This window comes from Amblyomma maculatum, chromosome 9 (genome assembly GCF_055883805.1).
Source record: "Amblyomma maculatum isolate TAMU_Amacu chromosome 9, ASM5588380v1, whole genome shotgun sequence".
NCBI classification, from domain to species: domain Eukaryota; kingdom Metazoa; phylum Arthropoda; class Arachnida; order Ixodida; family Ixodidae; genus Amblyomma; species Amblyomma maculatum.
In genome coordinates this window covers 30870861-30892538 of record NC_139352.1, presented here as the reverse complement: position 1 = coordinate 30892538, position 21678 = coordinate 30870861, and the positions used below count along the sequence as shown (strand labels likewise).

At 44.6% G+C, this 21678-nt stretch overlaps 2 protein-coding genes across 3 annotated transcripts in view; one reads left to right on the top strand and one right to left on the bottom strand.

Annotated features, from left to right (window-relative positions):
* Positions 1-4928, top strand: part of cora (erythrocyte membrane protein band 4.1 like coracle) — a 47067-nt gene extending 42139 nt beyond the window's left edge. For both annotated transcript variants that reach the window (XM_084578506.1, XM_084578508.1), the window contains exon 18: positions 1679-4928. The gene's annotated coding sequence lies outside the window, so the exon portion shown is untranslated. The remainder of the gene's footprint in view (positions 1-1678) is intronic.
* Positions 4906-20517, bottom strand: LOC146178746 (splicing regulator SDE2). The gene is made up of 5 exons (XM_084578509.1): positions 20244-20517; positions 19698-19927; positions 18797-18948; positions 18276-18386; positions 4906-5197 (listed from the first exon to the last, which is right to left on the bottom strand). Exons 1-5 carry the CDS (start codon positions 20424-20426, stop codon positions 4920-4922), a joined length of 954 nt encoding a protein of 317 aa, XP_084434635.1. The 5' UTR covers positions 20427-20517; the 3' UTR covers positions 4906-4919.
* Positions 20518-21678: the final 1161 nt, after the last annotated feature.

Genomic DNA, 21678 nt, shown 5'->3' with positions numbered 1-21678 from the left:
CGCGCAACCTGCCTGTCTGGTGCTGCGCTTCAAATGAAGGCAAGAAGTCTCGCTTGCGTCTTAGGCCACGATGACTTCTATGCAAGCAGTGGCTGGCTGCAGCGATTTAAAGACCGCCATCAGATTGTTTGCCACACCTTGTCGGGAGAAGAAGCAGCCGTCGATGTAGAGAACTGCGAGAAGTGGGCAGAAAGCTTCCGCATGCAACTGGATGGCTACGAGATGCGCGATGTCTACAACGTGGACGGACTGCGCTTTTTTTTTAAGCTGCTCCCGGAAAGGTCACCTGTTGCGAAGAACGAACTGTGCCGAGGAGGTAAGAAAAGCAAAGACCGCGTCACCGTTGTTGTTTGTGTCAACATGGATGGGTCAGATAAAAGACGGCTGACTGTTATTGGTAAATCTGCTCGCCCCAGGTGCCTGCGCAACTCCCGGAATGTCCAAGCGGACTATCGCTCGAACAAAAAGGCGTGGATGACGTCGTCACTCTTTGAAGCATGGCTGAAGGCCTTATACAAAGACATGGCAGAGCAGCGCAGGAAAGTGCTCCTTATATTGGACAACTGCTCTGCCCATAAGGTGTCTGTACCACTTGAAGCGGTCCGCCTAGTTTTTTTGCCGCCAAACTCGACCTCAGTGCTGCAGCCATTAGACAGGGGCATCATTCGCTCACTAAAATGCTGCTACCGAAAGCGATTGGTTATGCAGCTCGTATTTGACATAGACAGGGGCATATCAACGGCCATAAACCTCAAAACTACACTGGACATGCTGCACGGTGCATGGAACAAAGTGGCACAGTCGACAATAAGAAATTGCTTTGTTGATGCTGGCCGAACCCCATCCATCAGCGAGACTGAGCTCAACGACGCCCACGATTCTGAAGGTGAAGCGGACAATTTCGACGAGACGACATGGCGTCAACTGGCGGTTCCGAATGTTACGTTCAAGGATTTTATTGCTGCCGATGACAACTTGGCTGTGGCGCCCGAATGGACCGACCAAGAAATTGTCGATCAGCTGCTTCCTACAGATGATGCTACGAGCAGCGATGAGAGTGAAGAAGGCGGCGAAGAGCGAGCTCTCAGCAGCACCGAGGCCGCCGATATGGCGAGGAAATTGAGAAGGTACCTTAAGAACCTACCTGTGGCCAAATCAGCTGACATTGGGAAAGTGCTGCACAGTGTCGATTTCGTTGAGAAATTTATTCTATCGAATAGTGTGAAGTGCCGCCAAATGAAGATTACGTCATTTTTTAAATAAATCAGTTCTGCGTGGCCTAAATCCCGATTTGTGTGCTCATTTTTGCTTGGCAGTGCAAAATGAAAGGTAAGGTTTCGCGTGCTTATACCATGCTTTAAAGAAAAAAAAATGCTTTATTTCAGCTCTGTGCTTTCCATTTTAGGGTAGCCTTTACTTGGGTTTATGAACAGAATTTTTTTTATAGGAATTTGTGTGTACTTTTACAACGAATATCGGATATAATGAACGAATTTCCGCGCAAAAAGAGACTTCGTTATAACGAGGTTTGACTGTAATAATATTACTTTGCCGAAACTGGGGAACCTTGTTCATCGCCTTGCCATCCTGGCTTTATTTCACCTGTTCTATTTCTTTTTTGGCATCGCAAATTATGAAGTGGAATGATTTATTTCTTCCTGCCTCTTCCCCGTTGCAGCACTGTCGGACAGACTGTTAGGCCAAGCCAATACCGGTGCTTGCACTGTCCACTTCTCAACACGCCGGGCGGGTGTGTCGTCGCCACGGATACCCACACTTGGCTGCTGAACCCCCCTCCTCCTCCTCCTCCTTCCTTGCACGGGCAGTGTACAGACAGCTTCTTCCATCGCCCGTGCGTGGCGCTTTTATTCTCCCCTTTCCCTCTCCCCCGATTTTAGTTTTTTAGCCCCAATGACCCCGTGACATTTATATTAACTGGTGCCTGTTTGCAAAAAAAAAAAAGAAAACGCCACAGACAGCTCTTAAGAGAGATGTGCAGAGCAAACAAAAAAAGAAGAATGATTTATGCTCACCTGAGCAGCATTATTTACCAGTATACTGGCAAAAAAAAGAAACGTAGAGAGAGAGACATATACATTCCGTTAAGACGACAAGAAAAATTTGGCTGGAGCAGACTAGGGACACTGTCAGCGGGAAGTGTACACGTTACAAGCAACGGCAGCTGCTGATATCATGAGCACACCGTAAGCAACGAAATGATGACGTGATCCCATATCTTTTCATATAATGGCTTTTTTTCTTGCCAAGGAAAGCCACTTGCCCAGCGATATGGTGTTATTTAGCCTCGAGCCAACCCAGGCGGCACAAACCATTGGCCTGATATTGGCACTAGGTTGGCAACGCATTGGCTCTGTGTCGGACCAGTCATTGCGAACACAGTACCAATATTGGGCCAATGTGTGTGTTGCCTGGGAATCCAGAGGCAATCGATCGGCTGAGGGGTCCAAGGCCTGCATTTGGCACGCTCGTGGTTCCCGGTGAGCAGGGCAGCTTTGTTGATGAGCACCCCACGAGGGTGTTACTGCAACCGCGTTGTTGGAAACCTCTGAAACATGCCATGGGGGGCCACCAGTACGTTCTAAAAGAAAAGAGAAAGAATATATTTCTGCAGAGCTAGCTCGTTCCTCTGTGCATAGGTAATGTATAGGTCAAGGTTGTTCTCTCTCTTTTATGAGTGAGCTTTGGAAACTATCCATAGTGCAGTGGCAGTGATGGTATAGGCTTGATTATTGTTATTGAAAGTATTTGTGCATTTTGTGTGACTGTGCATTTATTGTGACATCTGACCATCTCAAGCCTGTCGAGGTTGGCTGCGCTGCGCAGTGCTAATAATAAGCATTTGCTATTCTCTTGTCGCTTAGTTTTTTTTTTACACATCGGTAACTTTTTATGGCTGCGAGTAGCGAGGCACTCTTTCCGACAACTATGCTGGGACGCCTTGTAAGGCATGCTCCCTTGTGGCGAAATGCTGCAATTGGTAGTTACTTTTTCTTGTATGTCCACTTTACAGACTACCACTATTACCCAAGAGTTGGCTGTCATATATCGAGTAATTAATATAGTCAGCATTGCTCCAGTGTTGCTGCCAAAGTGCAGTTTATAGCAATTCCTTATGCACAAAGATGGGAGGAGAACATTTTAGTAGTAGGCAGTGACATTACCAATTTCAGCATTTGCAAAGCAGCTTTCACTTTGCTGTGATAACGCATTGTGACCACGCAATAGGTTAAAAAGAATGTTCTTTATCTCTTAGTATTCTACGACTCTGCAGTTCTCGAGCGGATGCGGCCTAAGGCGCTTAGCATCATCGAGGAGTATTGCAGTGGATGAACCACATAAACGTTTTGCACAAAGGCCAGTTGCTACTTGTTGAACAAGGTATATATAAACAAAAAGTGCTGTGGTGTTTATGTTCTTCAAAACCTCTTCATTTTCGTTAGCATCGGCGACATGTGTTGCATCCGAATCGCCAAGAGCATTGGATCTTTGTATTTACCCTCATCGTCAAATGGTTCACTTCCGTCTACATGTTTCTAAGAATTGCGTAAAATTGCTGCGTTTTTATTGTTTTTAATGATTTTACATTGTAGCATAGTGAAATTGACATTTGTGAGGGCGGCAGGTGAGGTTTCTCATGCCACGATTAAAAGAGAGAGAATGCAGGTCTCGATGATTTTCAAATAGACACCGAGCAGAAAACAGTCAGCTCTCATCGACAGACACTCTTACTGAAAACAAAGCTCTTTTAAGGTAGAATAGAGCAAGAACCAAAATGCAGGTATCGCCTTCACAGCCCATTCTCGCAGTAATGAGCACCATGGCGCACAAGGCATTTTGCATACCCGTATGGTTTTGTTTTTGACATGCCTCAGTTTACTATTGAGCAGCAGGGAAGTCGGAGTTCTTGGACAGAATTCATGCCTCAGCAAGTACTTGCCTCCCTATTGAAAGACCTCGTATGATTCCTATACAAGATTGTATACCGGTTTATTGTATGGGATGGACCTGTATGAAACGGTGGAGCTGCCATACAGGCTGGCCCTGTATCAGAACTCTGGTGGCCATGGTTGTTGGGGGAGAAAAGGCTGGAAGAAAAGGTTATAACCTGTGAAATACCACAGCCAGTTAGTAAAAAAATTCAATGAGAAAAAAAAGCAGCGATTCCCAGCATTTGAACCACTGCCCTTCAGTCATCGCCAAGTGCGTTAATACCAGGCAATGAAACTGCCTATATTATTTTTACTTCTGTTGCATAACTGCATTTTTTTTTCACCCAATAAGATGAAATTGCTTTCGGTCGTAGCTAATTGCCGTGAGAGTGTGCTAATCTTTATTTTTTCTTCTGGTTATTAGGTGGGAGCAGCGATGACCTGCATCATTAATAATCATCAGATTTTGTTGTTTTATATCTCGGGAGATTCAAATTTTAACATGCATTGTCATAATTTTTTGCACGTCAGTTGTAGCATAATGCATAATTTAGCTTCATACATGCTCTGCCCGCCAGCAGTCACAGAGGCCACGTGTACGTCATGGTTTGCTTTGTTTTTCTGCCCGTGGCAAATGCAAGTGAAAACAGTTTGAATCATAGCAGCGGGAAAAACTGTTTCTAACTTCGAATCGAGATGTCTCTGCCATAATGCATCCTTTGCTGCCGGAGAAGCGGCCAAAAAAGCATGAAATGCTGTAGCATCGGATTGTGCCAGCAAAAAGTTGTGATGGAGCTGTCGTCAGTGTCCCTTCAACGCAAATTAATAGCTGGTGGCGCCCCATGGCACTTCAGAGGCCGCTCATGGGTGTGTGTATAACCTTTCTCTCTGTCTCCTACTGGTGGGGAGTGCATGCAGTAGTCAAGGAGGAGAGAAAACTCCGAGAAAGAGAACAATAAAGGCAAGCTTTTATTTGTCTTTGTCTGTCGACTGTGGTTCTTGTCCTTGTGAAGAGGATGCCTCAGAGGTTGTGGGGTCCTGTGCGACCAGGGTGCCATCCGCTCCTTTCGGAGCTTGATCGGTTTCTGCGCACTTGCTGTTGCTTTCTTGACCTGACTCGGACTCCCCCGAAGCAGCGGATGACTCTGCTGGTTCAGAGGCAGTTCTTGCATTTGCACCTTCCTGTTCACTCGAGCTCTCTGCCCTGGAGGACTCTCCTTCACCGGAAGATAAATCTGGATCCTCATCTGGAAGGAAACGCACACAAAAGGCCCTTTTTAGTGCATTGTTCTTTTCAGAGGAATAGACACAGGGGCTGAGCCGATATGTACAAGACTCATATGGAACAGTATAGTATTTACTAAACTCAGAGTTAAGTGAATAGTTCAGAATAAACTTGTAAAAATCCCAGTCTGTGTTCTTATGCATTCTAATCTGTGGACTTGGGCTTATATTTAAAATCAGGTCAACTATGTTTTGTGCTCTGCAGTGCTGGCATAGAAACATCATCTACAATTAGCAACTGCTAGCACAAATCTATCTTTCCCCCCAGTACGCTGGGGAAGGGGAAACAACAAGCTGTGCCAGAGAAAGTGCATAGAAACAGACTGTCTGGAGAGCTTTGCTCCTTACACTACAATAACACCACTGCAGATGAATTTTTTGTTTCAAGATTAGAAAGGCAGCAATGTCACTGTTGCACCTTGCACATATCAATATCAGTCATGTTTGATCTTCAGTCTTGGACTACTTGCTGACATGAGTCGGACGTTCGATTTTTCTTGGCTCCGCCAACCAGTACAGCTCCCCTAGAAGACTGCACTGTTCCGGCAGCTCTACTGAGTAGACTCCGTGCACTTTGAGGTCTTTTTGTGTTCCTGCAGACGACATCGGGTGCTAAAGTGTGACACAAGCATCGCAGCTGGTCTCTAAGCAGCTACAGTGCAGTCCCCATGTAAAGATGTTGTAAAAACCGAAAAATTAGATCGTTATAACCAATTATCGTTATATCTGGACCAGCGAAAAGAAAAGCACACACCTATGTATTTTGCCATGCATGTAGGCTTGCCTACTTACGAGCGACGAGTAAATTAAACTGAACAATGCTAATCATCGTAAAGAGCACTGAATACTTTATTGCAGGATACATCAATAGCCATAAAATAACTTAAGCGAGAGTCAGAAATTCGTGCTCGCTTCACAATCGCTGTGAGCATGGCTTCCAGTAGGGCAGCGGCAGTACTGTGCATGAAACTGTGACTGGATGTACTGCGGGACATCTCCAGCCTTGATGATAGTTAAAATCGTCAACTGCAAATGCCTGTATTTTTTTGCAAAGCATCCAACTTTAAAACCCTGTTTAATTTCGAGAACTATCTTTCATGAACAAACAATTGGCGATGATGCGGCGACAGTACAATGGCCTGTGTGGCTTTCTCCACGCCGGATCGTTTTCGCCACATATGTTGATTATTCACATCATTCTTTCCTTAGCATTTTATTTTTTATCAAACACAGACAAATGTTTGTAGTAAACATCTACCAGGCGGTGATAAAGCTATTGTATCCGAGGTACCGCCGATAATCGATTGCTATATCTGGTTTATTTTTAAATGGGGGCAATGGCAAAGCAAGAATCTGATTGTTATAAGCGATATGTAGTTATAATGGTATCATGTGGACTGTGTTGTATAAGACATTTCAATCTCTCATCTTCGGTTATCTTGAATTTCACTACGCACAGATGTGTCCAGAGCCCCGAAGACTGACTGTTACATTCAGGCATGTTTCATTCCATTCACCTCTGTTATCTTTAGTATTGCACGAATGTCGGGAGGTAAATGTGTGCGCGACATCATTTCGAAAAAACTGCATCATGGTGGCTTATGATTGGCATTGTCTGCTAAAGCAGACTGTGGCAGCTTGCAAGGTCATGTGACCATAACGCTACATCCTGTCGGCTAGTAGTCCAAAGCTGGAAAATCGAATGCATGCAGTGTTCCATATTCCAGTAGATATTCAGTTTATTGAACCATCTGCAAAAACAAGGACTCAACTATTTCTGGAGTTGGATGTATTTATCTAGGTGTTCCTCAATTTTTATCTGGCACAGTTATAACTGCAGCGTATAAAACTAATTTAATGTTGGACTCGTACGTATAAGAGTGACCCGAGTGCATTAAAATTGTTTGCACATTTTGTTAATTGTGCTAACAGAGGTCAATCTATGAGTGGGCTTCTGTTAACCGTTTGTAGGTTCACCTATATTTTTCACACAATAATATAAAAAAAATGGCTGCGGTATATGCTTATAAACAGGAAAGAAATAGTATAAAACAAATTTCATCGAAATCAAACTAGTACTTTAATCAAAAAAAGTGGCACACATATGTCCCGTTGACTCGTGAAGGCACCATCATGGTATTTCTTCTCTGTGTTCCTGGCATGAAATGGCCCAAAACACGTGGCGCAGAGGGGCACTTCACAGGTTGTGCACAGAAACTTCGTGCGCACCTCATTCCCAGCCGTAGAATACCACCTGCGCCTTTTGGGAACTGCCATAGGGTTGTGGTCAGTTCCCACAAACCTCACCTCATCACACAGGCCAACCATTTTTTTGTCCTTTCTTTTGCTGTCGACAGGGTTGAGTACTGCTGTTCTCTCTGAATATCTGTCCATTTATCAAGCGACGGCTGAGAACGACTCGGAAATACATGTAGGAAATATCATTCCTTGCTGCAAGCTGAATAAATGCATTCACAACTGCTGCATCAAAAAGAAAATAGAAAATTCTGTACCAGGATTTCTTAAGAGTGTCTGTCGGTGCGGTACGAATTTCTCTTTTGATCAAAATTGTCGACCGCATTCATCCAGCAGTTGTAATCAGCTATCACATTTGGGCATGTGACACCGATGGATGATCCATTGGACAGTTTGCGTGATACCTCCTCAGTGTCTTCCGGGTCGTGAAAATTCAACAGCACATGGACGTTCTTTGTGTCACGCCACTGATAAGCTGTAACTGTGCCTTTCGACCTCCATATGTACTCACCCTTCTTCAGCTTAGTGGCCTTTTTGATTTCCTCTGGGAGATCTTTTCTGTTTACGCGCACAGTCCCTACTGCAAGGATGCCCTTGTTTGAAAGGTGTTCCATCAGTTTCGTAGACGTAAAATAGTTATCAAAATAAAGTTGGCTCCCAGGCTGTACATTGTTGGAAAGCGAAATGACTACGTGTTTGCCCAGGCCCAAATCCGATGGTCGATTTGAGTTTTTTCCTTCGTAAACTTGAAATTCCACAAGATAACCAGTCTCGGAATCTGCCCTACACCAAACTTTGTAGCCCCTTTTTATAGGCTTGAGTGGCAAGTATTGCTTCATGGTGGATCTTTCTTTGAAAGGAATCATGCTCTCATCAATAGCTTGATGAAGTGAGGGGGTATATTCAGCTTGAAAAGATTTGTTGAGGGCGCCGATGGAGCGGGCGTACCTTGAGAAGTCTGTCAGCTTTCTTCCCCTCGTTTTTTTTCCTTGCTCTTGTCATTGATGTGCAGGCTGTTCATGATTGTCTGAAATCGCCTGAATGTCATCACTCGCGATATTTCAGGGCAATGGAACAAGCCGTCACGGCTCCAATAGTGGTAGAGATGATGCCTTGGAGACAAACTCATCAGCAGAAGCGTGTCGAAGTACGCCTTTAGTTTTTCTGTGGTCAGAACTGACCACTTCTGTCCGTACTTTTGGGCAACCTCGCGATTTGTGTTTCTAATATGGCTTCTAGAAGGTCATCGGTGAAATAGAGAGCAAATGCTTCAGCCGCATTTGTAGGCGATTTCGAAAAAAATTGGGTATCCCATATTTTTAGGCTGCCGACAATGTTCAAAGGTTCCAAACTACTCCACTGAGTAGTCTCATCTTCCTCGTCTTCTGACTTGTCGGTATCTTCAGCCCTCAGCTGCAAGGTGTCTACTAATTTCTTGGACCTTTTTTTTGTCAGCAACCTTTTCCGCTTGCTTGCTGGCTGTGCATCCATGTCATCACTTTCTTGGCTGCTCTCAGCTGGCGCAAGCTCGGGCACGAAGTCAGACTCACTACTTTCGGCCTCATCGTCACTGGACTCAGAGTCACCAGGAAGGCTAAAGAACAACTCCAAGGCCTCCTCGCTCATAAGCGAGTTACCTGCAATGCATTAAAGCGCACGAAATCAAAAAATACAATTCTATGCACCCATAGCTACAAATAGGCTTAGCTAAACGTGTTGATTCTGCGTACGACTGTGCTTCAAAACCTTTATCGACAGAGCTAGCGCACAAATTTATCAAAGCACAATGATTCGGAGCTAGGAGGATGCCTCTCAAAAACGACACAAATATAAACTCACTCGGCATTTTTGACGGCCGCTTCTTCCAAATAAACACGAGTGAAATCCAGGAGCCTACTTACAGAACAGAACAAATTTCAACTGAATTATGGCACAACTGCCACCTGTCGAAAGCGCAGGAAAACAATCTGACTCAAGCTTACAAAGACTTAGGCTAGATGGCAGCACTTGATCATTGAGCTGATTGTGACGGGAATTCGCGCAGAAATTTTTTTCTGTAGAAAAAAAAAAACTGGGATGTATGTGTACCGCTGACTCACGAAGGGTTAAGACATGACTGGTTCAGATGACTCAGACAAAAAATACGCCACATGGCTGCAATTCAGTATATGCAATGTAGAGCAAGACATAGCAAATGCAACAAAGCTGAGGTGGTAATGTGATACCGCTTACAGCGTCCTGTTTTACTCTGCTGACCAAATGCAACAATAAATGAAATCAGCTTCTTTATGTCCGACTCCCGGAATAAGATTAGACAGGAGCGCCGACTCTAGCGCGCTGCAATTCATTCGGCGTAAGGAGATTTTGCTACGCGAATGCCGAGCCCGCATCCAGTGCTCAGCTTCGCACTGTACTCTCTCCCTCCGCACCCCTTTCCTCCTCTCTCTGCAGCCTTGCAGAATGTGACAAATTAACGCGCCACCTCTTGACACTGTTGCGAAACGAAATGCCCTCGAGCTCGATCCACGCGACCGAGCGAGCGTCGCAAACAGGCGAAGAGCAAATGGAGCGATAGCTATGTGCATCGTCTGCTAGCAGGAAAATGCACAAGTAGAATCGTGGTCATTACTGCACGTACGTCAACCTGTATCTTTTTTTAAGATAAAGCTCTGCCAATGTTGTTTTTATTTTGTCGCATTATTGCACGTATGCCAACTTTTAAGATAAAGCTCTGCCAATGTTTCTATTTTGTCGTCTGCATATTCCCTTGAGAATGAGTCAACATGGGCATGCAGGCGACAAACCACACAGCGAGATCAACAGTACGCAGACTGTATGGCATACAGCACGGCTGACGCGAGAGGAGCGCATACTGCACACTATTCATTTTTTTTTATATGCGGATGGTCGGGTAGGTGAAGTGTTTTGCCTTTGACTCTAATTCAGGATACGGCAAAAGAGACGAAGAAGTCCCCTTGTTCCGGGTGCCATCTGATTTCGAGCTGTGGAAGCGGAACATTCCCCAGATTGGCAGAGAATTAACTCAGAAGCACAGGGTGTGTGCACGGCATTTCAAGCATGAATTCCTTTCCTTAAAATACTACAGCAGCTATGAAAGAAATGCATTACTTGATGAATAAAAATGGGCTCACCTAGTCAAGGGCGCAGTTCTCACCGTAATTCAGCAAAATCAAGAACCCAAAGCCGTTGTGTGCTCAGCATCAGGGAGAAAACTTTAAATAACGCTTGTCGTGCACAAAACAATCGTAATCTACTAGAGTGTCCTAGTTAGTCGCTGCTCTTGTATGATAGGTGAACGTCAGTGCACACTGCAGTGGCCAGTTTCCTTTTTGGAATAAATGAACTAAAATATTCACAGTAACTTTCAGCGATGGCTCTGCATTAAAATAATCATGGCCGAAACATTGCTCACTCTTGTGTTGCAAGACTTGCCCTCAGTAATTTACAGCAATACCAAGTTGTTTGCTCCGTAGTGAACTATCCTTCTTACATCGATGCTGCGGAAATTTAATAAACACTACTCAGATTATGCACGCGTGCTGTGTGATGTCAGCGCATAGTCAAGAGCCCTAGGTGGCCTAAATTGACCCAGAACCATCCACTTCGGCCTCCGTTCGCATACTGCAGGCGCCAGGCACTGAACGTGACATCCCGTACCATTTTTCTGATCATAATACAATACTTCCATCCACAGAATGCCAGAGAGGACACAGACGTAAAAAGTGCTCTCTGCATGGGGATCTATGCATCACCTGCATCATACAGGTGAGCTGTATGAAGCAGGCGAGCACAACACGACTGAAAGATATGTATGCCAGCGACGAGGTAGGCAACACCTCAATGCAGTTCAAATATGCAGATAACGCGATTTCAAGAGATATATTCCCGCGGCGATGCATGCGATATGCAAGGGCAGCGACAGGAAGCAGACGACAGACGCGGTGGCGGCATGCTTTAACAGCACTGGCGATAAACCTTAGCGCCACCAATCGGATGCTCCACCAAGCTTGCTACGATGTAGTGAAATTTCGCCCTTCCCAAAAGCGGAGACGGCACTCCCGTCTATCTTACTCCGTGGTCCAACTATACAAAATAAGCTTGACTTTAGCGTCAAAATTCTTGAGCTCTTAATCTTTTTCTAGAGTAAATAGACTGTTTTATGTCGGAAAGGAATCCTCCGTAATGGTCACTGCAGACAAGTTGTATATCAGGCTACAACGCACCATGTATGTGACTTCTAAAAGCTTTTTGCTAAAACACTTCCACTTTTCGGTATCTTCTGAGGTGAATAAAGTCATCAGAAGGGATGCTATCTTTGTTCAGGGAGTAAAATGTTGCTGCCCTCATAACACTGTATGTATGCTTCATTGTATTTACACATTCCAACAAAGCATGTACACGTATATCAGAAATAATGCAGAAGTTAGAGGCGCATGACATATAACTTAATGAAAGATGGCATTAGTCGTCTCAACCAAAGGGCTTCCAGCTTGTCATTTGTACCAGTGTGCAATGTCCATTTTGCTCATCATTAATGCATGAAACTGAGTGTGCCGTCGAGCAAAATATTACATTATGAAAATTTCAACAATCTTTTGAGGTTTGGCCACAAGAAACGTTTATCAACAACTGCAACATATGCATGTACGAACAAAGCAAGTGTAAAGTCGTCTACATTTAGTCTTTATCTTTGTGTGCTACTGAACTGAATACTAACCATTTCAGCAAAGGAAAGCCTTCAAGGACATAGACACCAAATTTTGGTGGAATTTTTCTTCTTATTTATGATGCGTATGTCATTACTGTATACCATATTTACACGCACAATGGTCGCACCCTCAACATTGGCCGTCAAAAATTGAAAATTTTATTTTCTCGCATAACCATCAAACCACCAATATTACCACAGCAAGAGTCTGCCAGTAGTAAAGAGCGCCATCTTTGGAGGGCTGCTGAACCTAGCTGGCCTCGTGTGCATGCGCTACCAGGCAGCGATAGCATGCTCGGGTATATCATCATCATCATCATCATGACACTCGTAGTTGCCATTTTGCGAGGTGTCTCCGCGTCTCGTCAATGTTCCTTCATTCTGTCCCGTCATCATCAGCCTGACTATACCCACTGCAGGGCGAAGGCCTCTCTCATATTTTTCCACTTAAACCGGTTCTGTGCTAGCTGTATCCACTTGACTCCCGCGAACTTCTCAACCTCATCTGCCCACCTAACTTTCTGCCGCCCCCTGCTACGCTTTCCTTCTCTTGGAATCCAGTTTGGTACCCTAAGCAACCATTGGTTATCCTCTCTTCGCACTACATGTCCTGCCCATGCCCAGCGGTGGCATAGCGGTAGAACATCCGCCTTGCATGCAAGAGGACCGGGGCTCAAATCCCGGTGGCGCGCAATTCTCCACCGGATTTGAAAAAAAAAAAGAAAAAAAAAAATTCTGCGTGTCGATGGAATTGCATAAACAGGTTTGGGGTGCGACCTGATGCCGGTGAATACCTCCGGCAACGCACTCCCTCACCAGAACAGGAGTTGGCCACCCTGGTGCAGTAATTGGCCGCAACCTCTCATGATAAGCTCCATAAAACCCAGGCCCTCAGTCACCAGCGGCTGCGGAACAACTGACCACGGCGGCGGTCAGACCTGTGACGCAGCAAGGGGAGCTAAGAATTCCTGGCTCCGCTGCACAGGCCGCCATTGGAAACTGATCCTGGCAACGTTTAACACTAGAACCCTAGCTAGTGAAGCTAGTTTAGCAGTGCTGTTAGAGGAACTAGAGGGTATGAAATGGGATGTCATAGGGCTTAGTGAGGTTAGGAGGCCGAATGAGGCATATACAGTACTGAAGAATGGCCATGTACTGTGTTATCGAGGTTTACCAGAGAGGTGACAACTAGGAGTAGGTTTCCTTGTCAATAAGTATATAGTGGGTAATATAGATGAATTCTATAGTATTAATGAGAGGGTGACAGGCATCATAAATAAGCTTAAGTGGTAGCGGTATAAACTGAAGGTTGTACAGGACCATGCACCTACAGGTAGTTATGATGACCAGGCAGTTGAAAGCTTCTACGAAGATGTAGAATCGGTAATGCGAAAAGTAAAGACGCAGTATACTGTACTAATGGGCGACTTCAATGCCAAGGTAGGGAAGAAGCAGGCAGGAGACCAGGCAGTAGGTGACTATGGCATTGGTTCTAGGAATAACAAAGGGGAGTTACTAGTTGAGTTTGCAGAGCGCAATAACTTAAGAATCATGAATACCTTCTTCAGCAAACGGAAGAACCGGAAATGAAATGAAAAAGTCCTAATGGGGAGACTAAAAATGAAATTGACTTCATAATGTGTTCAACCCCCGCCATTGTGCAAGATGTAGAGGTAATCGGGAAAGTGCGATGCAGTGACCACAGGATGGTGAGGTCCCGAATTAGCCTAAATCTGAAGAAGGAACGCAACAGATTAGTAAGAAAGAAACCCATCAACGAATTAGTGGTGAGGGGGAGGGCAGAAGAATTCAGGGTCTCGCTACAGAATAGATATTCAGCTCTAACTGAGGATGGCGACATTACCCTAGAAGCAATGAACAGTAATTTCAGAGATATCATTACTGAGTGTGCGGTAGAAGTAGGCGGTAGGATAGTTAGAAAGGATACCGGTACGCTGTCTAAGGAGACGAAAGATTTGATTAAGAAATGCCAGAGTATGGAAGCTTCCAATCCAACAGACCAGATCGAATTGGCTGAGATATCAAAGCTAATCAATAAGTGCAAGGTGGCTGATATAAGGAAGTATAACATGGAGAAAATTGAGCATGCTGTAAAGAATGGGGGAAGCCTTAAAGCGGTAAAGAAGAAATTGGGCATTGGCGAAAACCAGATGTATGCGATAAGGGACAAGGCGGGCAACGTCATCACGAATATGGACAAGATAGTCAAAGTCGCCGAGGAGTTCTATACAGATCTCTACAGCAGCCAAAGTAGTCAGGGCCGTAACGAGATTAGCGGCAGGGAAAAACAGTCAGACGTTCCACCAGTGACGAAGGACGAGGTTAAGAAAGCATTAGAAACTATGAAAAGGGGGAAATCAGCTGGAGAGGATCAAATAACTACAGATTTGCTAAAGGACTGGGGGAATATCGTGCTAGAAAAACTGGCCACCCTGTATACGCAGTGCCTGGTGTCATCGACGGTACCGGAACCATGGAAGAATGCAAACATTATCCTCATTCATAAGAAAGGGGACTCTAAGGATCTTAAAAATTACAGATTACCAATCAGCTTACTGTCTGTTACGTATAAGGTATTTACTAAGGTAATCGCTAATAGAATCAGGCCAACCTTAGACTGCAATCAAGCAAAGAATCAAGCAGGTTTTCGGAAACAGTACTCTACTATCGATCATATCCGTACCATCAATCAGGTGATAGAAAAATGCTCGGAATATAACCAGCCCTTATACATAGCATTCATTGATTACGAAAAAGCATTTGACTCAGTTGAAACATCGGCGGTGATGCAGGCATTGCGAAATCAGGGGGTAGATGAGCCGTACGTGAAAGTGCTGGAAGATATATATAGTGGATGCACAGCAACCATAGTTCTGCATAAAGAAAGTAACAAAATTCCCATAAAGAAAGGTGTTAGGCAAGGAGAGACAATCTCCTCAGTACTATTCACAGCTTGCTTAGAGGAAGTATTCAGAGACTTGGAATGGGAGCAGTTAGGGATAAGGGTAGATGGAGAACACCTCAGTAATCTGCGATTTGCTGATGACATTGCCTTGCTAAGCAACTCAGGGGATGAACTGCAAATAATGATTGATGACCTAGACAGGAAAAGTAGAAAGGTAGGCTTGAAAATCAATAAGCAGAAGACTAAGGTAATGTTCAACAGCCTCGGGAAGGAACAGCAGTTTACATTGAAGTAGTAGGCGATTATGTCTACTTAGGACAGGTAGTAACCGCAGATCCGGACCATGAAAAGGAAATAACAAGAATAAGATTGGGATGGAGCGCATTTGGCAAGCACTGGCAGATTATGACTAGCAGCTTACCGGTATCGCTCAAGAGGAAAGTATACAACAGTTGCATCTTACCTGTATTCACCTATGGGGCTGAAACGTGGAGGCTAACCAAGAGAGTTCTACTTAAGTTGAGGACAACCCAGAGGACTATGGAACGAAAAATGGTAAGAGTAACATTAAGAGATAGGAAGCGTGCAGAGTGGGTCAGAGAAATAACTCGTTACCGACATTCTAGTGGAAATTAAGAAGAACGCAAGTTATACAGCTGCTTTTAAGCTGAAAGCTTTCGAGTACGCGCTACAGCATAGCAACCGGGCTGCTAGGCACTTCGGCTTCAATGAGTTCTGCATAGTATGCTACTGGAGACAGCGATTGCAGTGTCGACATGGACTTGGATCAAGTCTCTGGTCAAGAGTAGAACTGTATGGTCTGCTGTGAGCATTATACGGCTGTTGAAACCGAAACAGGTGAGAAACGAAATTCGATTATAAATTATTCAGCAGTAATAGGCAAATATAACATGGTGATACTTCCTTGTCTGTACTGTCATTTAAGCACTGTTTCTTCTGTGAAATCTACCCCACTATGCGTGCAGTCACTTATAATATTGCATATTCCACTCCAGCAATCACCATATGCACATATTCACTCACAGTAGTCTCCAAGGTCTGTGGATTTCATTTTTAAGGTCGTGTTAACCACCAGAATAACGACATGCATGAACTAGTTTCACTTTACCATCCTACTGTACAGTGTGTGTGGTGACCTGAGAAATCTGGGAATCATCGGAGATACTGTAAAAAATTCATTGAAGTCTGGGAGAAAAAAAACAGGTTGAAGTTATCACACTCTGCCATGAACTTTGACGGTACTGCGATTGCCGAGTATGCAGTCATTTCAGATTGGTATAACACCTTTGTGCTCCTAATAAAGCATGGCATCTTGTTCGGTTTAGGTATTTACTATATCAGTTGTTGGTGATGACATGGTCCAGAAGATGCTGTCTTAATGAAAAAAAAAAAGGCTCTAAAATTTCTACCTCTCTCTCTTTGTCATGGCATTTCTTCATCTCTTCATAATATTTTTTCAGTTACAAAATTGTTTTATTCAAATCCTGTGAAAGTACCTAATAAACGTGACGGCAAATTGGCTACGAATGCAACAGAGTTTGATTTCATGTGAAAATCAAAGCCTTTCACTAACATGGCATCATCTTTTATTGTTTCTGTATTTTAAGAGGCGACAGAGAAATCCGCGCACCAGTTAAGTGCCGCAAAATCGCAAACGCCGCGCCTCCAGTTTTCGCCACCGCTGCCTCGTGCTGCTTCATCCCTGTTTCTCGTTGAGTTTTTATTACTCCTTTTCTTTACTTTCTGAACGGACCGTGCCACCTTCTTTCCATATTTGTAGACAGCTTTACTTCTTTTTTTTTTCTTACATGCTGCATGCTCTCCCTCACGGTTTCAGTTTACTATCGCAGAATTCTGGTTGGTTTTCTGCTAGGGGCGCACAAATATTTTAAGTTTGGAATATGAATAGAATATGTTTGTTATCCGATTCGTACTTGAAAAGTTCCTAAGTTCCCGAATATTAGAATGTCACCGAATACATCTCAGTTTCCCCCCATACTGAGCGCTTCACCGCAATGCTTGAGCGCGTGAACTGTGCAGAATGTCACCGAATGCATCTCAGTTTCCCCACCATACTGAGCGCTTCACCGCGGTGCTTGAGCGCATGAAATGTGCAGCAATGCATCCTCAAAACGTGACAGGGCCGTTTTGAGAAGCATGTCCCGAAACTGGGAAAAAAAAGTTCTTGTCTCTGCTTCATGTCAAATGCAGACATCAATCATGCAGCTATTCGTCAGTTAAAGATACTATAATGCACACAGTTTTTCCCAATTTGGTCAGGCCGCTCACTTTCAGCTTTAATTCGAGCATTCTTTTTTGGTTCCTTTGAAAGTCAAATTAACGAGTCTATGGTATTTAGCACCGATATAGAAACACCTGGTTTCATGCAAGTCCTCCTTGCACAGAATACTGGTGGCATAGGGAATCTAGGGAATCCTGTGTAATATTCGTACTGGATTTTTTCAGGAGGCTATAATACACTTCTGAGCAATTTTAGTTTAACTTCATTTACGAACACCATGCAAACTGAAATAAACAAGACAAACAGTGTTTGCTATTTCTTTAATTAAATTTTTTTTTCAGATCAAATTTTTGCAGGCATCTTTTTTTTCCTCACATTCGTGGAAACTTTATGGAAAATTAGACATTCGCACACAGCAATAAGGAAAAGGGTGGCCACCCATATTAAAAGAAAAGCAACAATTTTTTCTTCCTTCGGGAAGAAATAGATCTCTTAAACACGACCAATTAGCCTATGTCCACTCAGGCTTCTGGAGTTTTAACTTTAATGTATGGCATTCAATATCATCGGCCACCATGTTTTCCCACCGCGTCAGTGGTCGAGGAATTTCGACCGAAAAAGTCGAAGAAAATATAAAAAAGTGAGGGATTTTTTATAAGATTAGCTTGCTACACATCCTAATTTAGTAGGTTTTCAGCCCCATTGCAGCTTTACGACTTTCGGCGCACCATTCACCCTATGAAAGCGGCTAAGCTCGGAAAACACACTTCGAAGTTCACCTACACTGAATATTGCCCACTGTGCATGAATCGAGAACTCGAGACCTGAAGTGGATTCCATACATGTTTGAACTCTGTAAGTTCTCACCTGAAGACACATCACTGGGCACATCTGGCAACCACAAGGCTGATGCGGGGCGCTTCTTCGCACTGCATTCACCGCTGGTGGAGGCAGGTCGCTTGGTGCCAGCCGCCAGTCCTGCACAGCGGACAAGAAAAGGTCTTATGTGAACTGAGTGTAAGCATTCTTTTAAGATAACATTTATGGCCTGCAGTCTGGCTAATCATAAAGAAACATTGAAAATTTTGGCAGGGCTAAGTCGGCAGGCAGCGAGATAAATGCAATGTGATGGCTTCTGAAAACTTCAGCCATATGTGCCACTTGTTAATGAGTTAGTCAGTCAAAGAAAAACTGCTCGCAACTGAAGCAACAGTTTCAGGAGAGTCCCAAGAATAAAAATCTTGATACTGCAAGCACACATCCTTAGTGTAAATTAGTCTAACTTCAAGCGGTTTTATGCTGCTATGTATCTTCTTTACAGCACTACAAATGTTAGGCCCCTCATGTTATCTTTCTCTTGCTGGCCAACAAGTGAAAAGTGCACGTACCCTGTGCCACAGCATCTTGAACGCGCTCTGGAAGCTGCTCCCGGATGCGTTCATACTCTGGGTCTTCGAGCTTGTGCTGGGGCTCTCGGAGCTCTTTTCGCTGCTTGCGCTGGCTCTCCCGTTCAGCCTGCTTGGCTACCCAGCGCTTCAGACTGAAGCAAAAATGTGGAGGCATGCATGTGTGCGTGAAATTAGAAATGACATTCAGTTTTTTTGTCAGTGCTGTTCATGTTCCGTTCATGTCACTACTTAACCAGGACCTGAAGCAGTGTTATACTGAGTTTGTTCTTGGCCTCTTTTACATGGATTGTGGTAAATTTGGCCCAGCTTTGTCACCTTCCATATGGCCACTCGTGCACATTAATGTTTAAATAGCGTGCGAAGTTAATGTTGACCTGATCACACCTAGGATGAGATGATACCACTGTGCCATTTCCTAGAATCCTGTCCCTACAGACCTGTCAGCCAAAGCTTCTCGAGACTTCTGGATCACTGGAGCGACAATCAACAAGGCAGCTTCTCGCTGGCAATCTCAGGCAGAAATAAATTTCCATGCATTATTAAAGCCCCAACTGTAACATAACATCAACAAACAGCAACCTACTTTGGTTTCCCCACGTATCAAATTTAGCACCTTAACCAGCACCGTCAATGTTACCAGCGGATATCTAACAGCAGCATTCACTTCTACTGCAAGTACTGTCTGTTACTCCCGAATGGCACGGAACTCCTACACAAGCAGTTCGGTAGCCTCATGATCTCACCACAATATGCAGAAGGGGCCATTATGTCATGCATGAATACCTACTCAAGCACAGGCCACAGCTCCTTAGGTCGTTAACACATTAACATTAGGCAGTTAACACACGTGAACATCATTTAAGAGGAGCATGCCACTTACCGAGCCTCGTGGTTGATGTCGCGCAGCCTCCGTCCGCTGAGATCCCTGCAAGCTTCTCGATTTGTCGTCTTCTCAATTTGTGCGCCAATGGCTCGTAGCATGGAGCCGAAACCACCTTTGCCACCAGCGAGTCCGGTCAGGACGCACGTCAGCCACTGTCCGTCCGCCACCGAAACATCCGCCACCCGTCGGCCGCCGCATGTCAAGATCAAGAATGAGGCGGGTATCCCCTGAAAGCCACAACGAAACGTAACGCAACACCTGCAGGTATATATATTTGAAAATACCTTGGTGCTGGCCGTGGTGGCATTTGGATTTTTATCACCTCCTAGGACAAACACGAATAAACGAGCAGACACGATAGGAACGGCAAATTTTGTTTGCAGTCACGTCTAACAAGTCCCTACAGACCTGTCAGCCGAAGCTTCTCGAGGCTTCTGGATCACGGGGTTTCCACGATGTATAGTTCTGCCTGATGTTTTGAATAACCTCGCAGTATGGTACAACACTCATCCATTCGACAACACATTTGAGAGGGACACTCACCTCAATCCGAGAAGCTGCTTGTAGAAGTGTCTCCACACGTACGCCGGGCCCTTCGCACCTGACGCACATCACGGTCCGAGCTTTCGGTAAACGTATGAAAATCATCTTGACGAAGAGCCTCGCTGAACGATCACTCAGCACACTACAATTCTGGCATCGGGACTGCCAGGCTACGTGAAGCATACGTCTCTGGCCATCGTGTCAGTGGCAGATAAAAACCCGACTGGGTGATTGGGTTGATTGGGTAACCAAGCGCTTTTATAACGATCAACAACAGACATGCTTAGCGCATGCAGTGCCACCTAGGCTGTAGATGTGGCCACCGGCATTTGATGTTTTTGAACAAGAAACGCCATGGTATTGATGCATATTGTTATCTGTTATATTCAATTTCTAAATAACCAGCCAACTGCGTGCTTCTTGCATATGCGTGCAGTGCCTACTTTCAAAGTTGTTACAGCTGTTCAAAAATGTGTGCTTACAATTAGAAACCTATAGTAACAATACATAACCTGAATTACATGACCTCAACGTACTCTAACGTCCGTCATGACGCTTTAGTTTTTCGTTTTCCTTGAGTTCTTTTCCTACAAAATGATACCCATCATCATCATGATCACGATTTTAGATGGCGCGCGCTCAGATTAAAAACGCATTTCATTGGGACATTCGTAAATAGATCTCCGTGAAGGACCCTTCCGTTGTCACATCTGTATTACTCAATATATGGTATTCAACTTTGATAATAATAATCAAGAGTTACTTTTACGTCGCAGTTGTACAACGCTGTTGCAGCTCCCCCGCTCTCCCCACCGACATAAACACATGTGCAATCCGGTGGCGTCGCAAAGCGCGTTTTCGTCAGAGCGAACATGAAAAGTATCCCGGTAGTCTACTGGATAGGTTCTCAAGCCTCAGATTTTTATGCGAAAGCCTTTCTATGCTGATGGAACGAAATCCCGTGCGCGAGGTCTGTCATATTCCGCGGGATTCAGCGATATGTGTTGTCTAGCGTTCCTGCTATCTGCGATCCCACACTTGAACGCGCGCCAAGGAACGCTACGGGACTTCCAAACTCACACTTGCCGGAGAAAGTGTGACAGATACTGCGCCTTTTCTTCCGTGTGAACCAAATATAATTATATGTAGCGCTGCAACGAACGCCAATATTGGATTTGATTGCAAAACTATTTGTCGCTCAAGCAAGTCTAAGTAGATGACGCACTAGACGACCGCTAGTCCATGGCTGGCGGCGACATTAGCACGCTTGATGGCCCGTAGTTGGATTTCCGGGTCCGAGCTGACCAGCACGGCTTCCCATCGCTCAGGAGGAGGTAGCTGTATTCATTCCGCCGCAGGCAGTCCATTTGCACAGTTCCAGAGAATGAGGCCATATTTCGCTATTCGCCGCATTTGCTGCTGTTTGTGTTGAGGG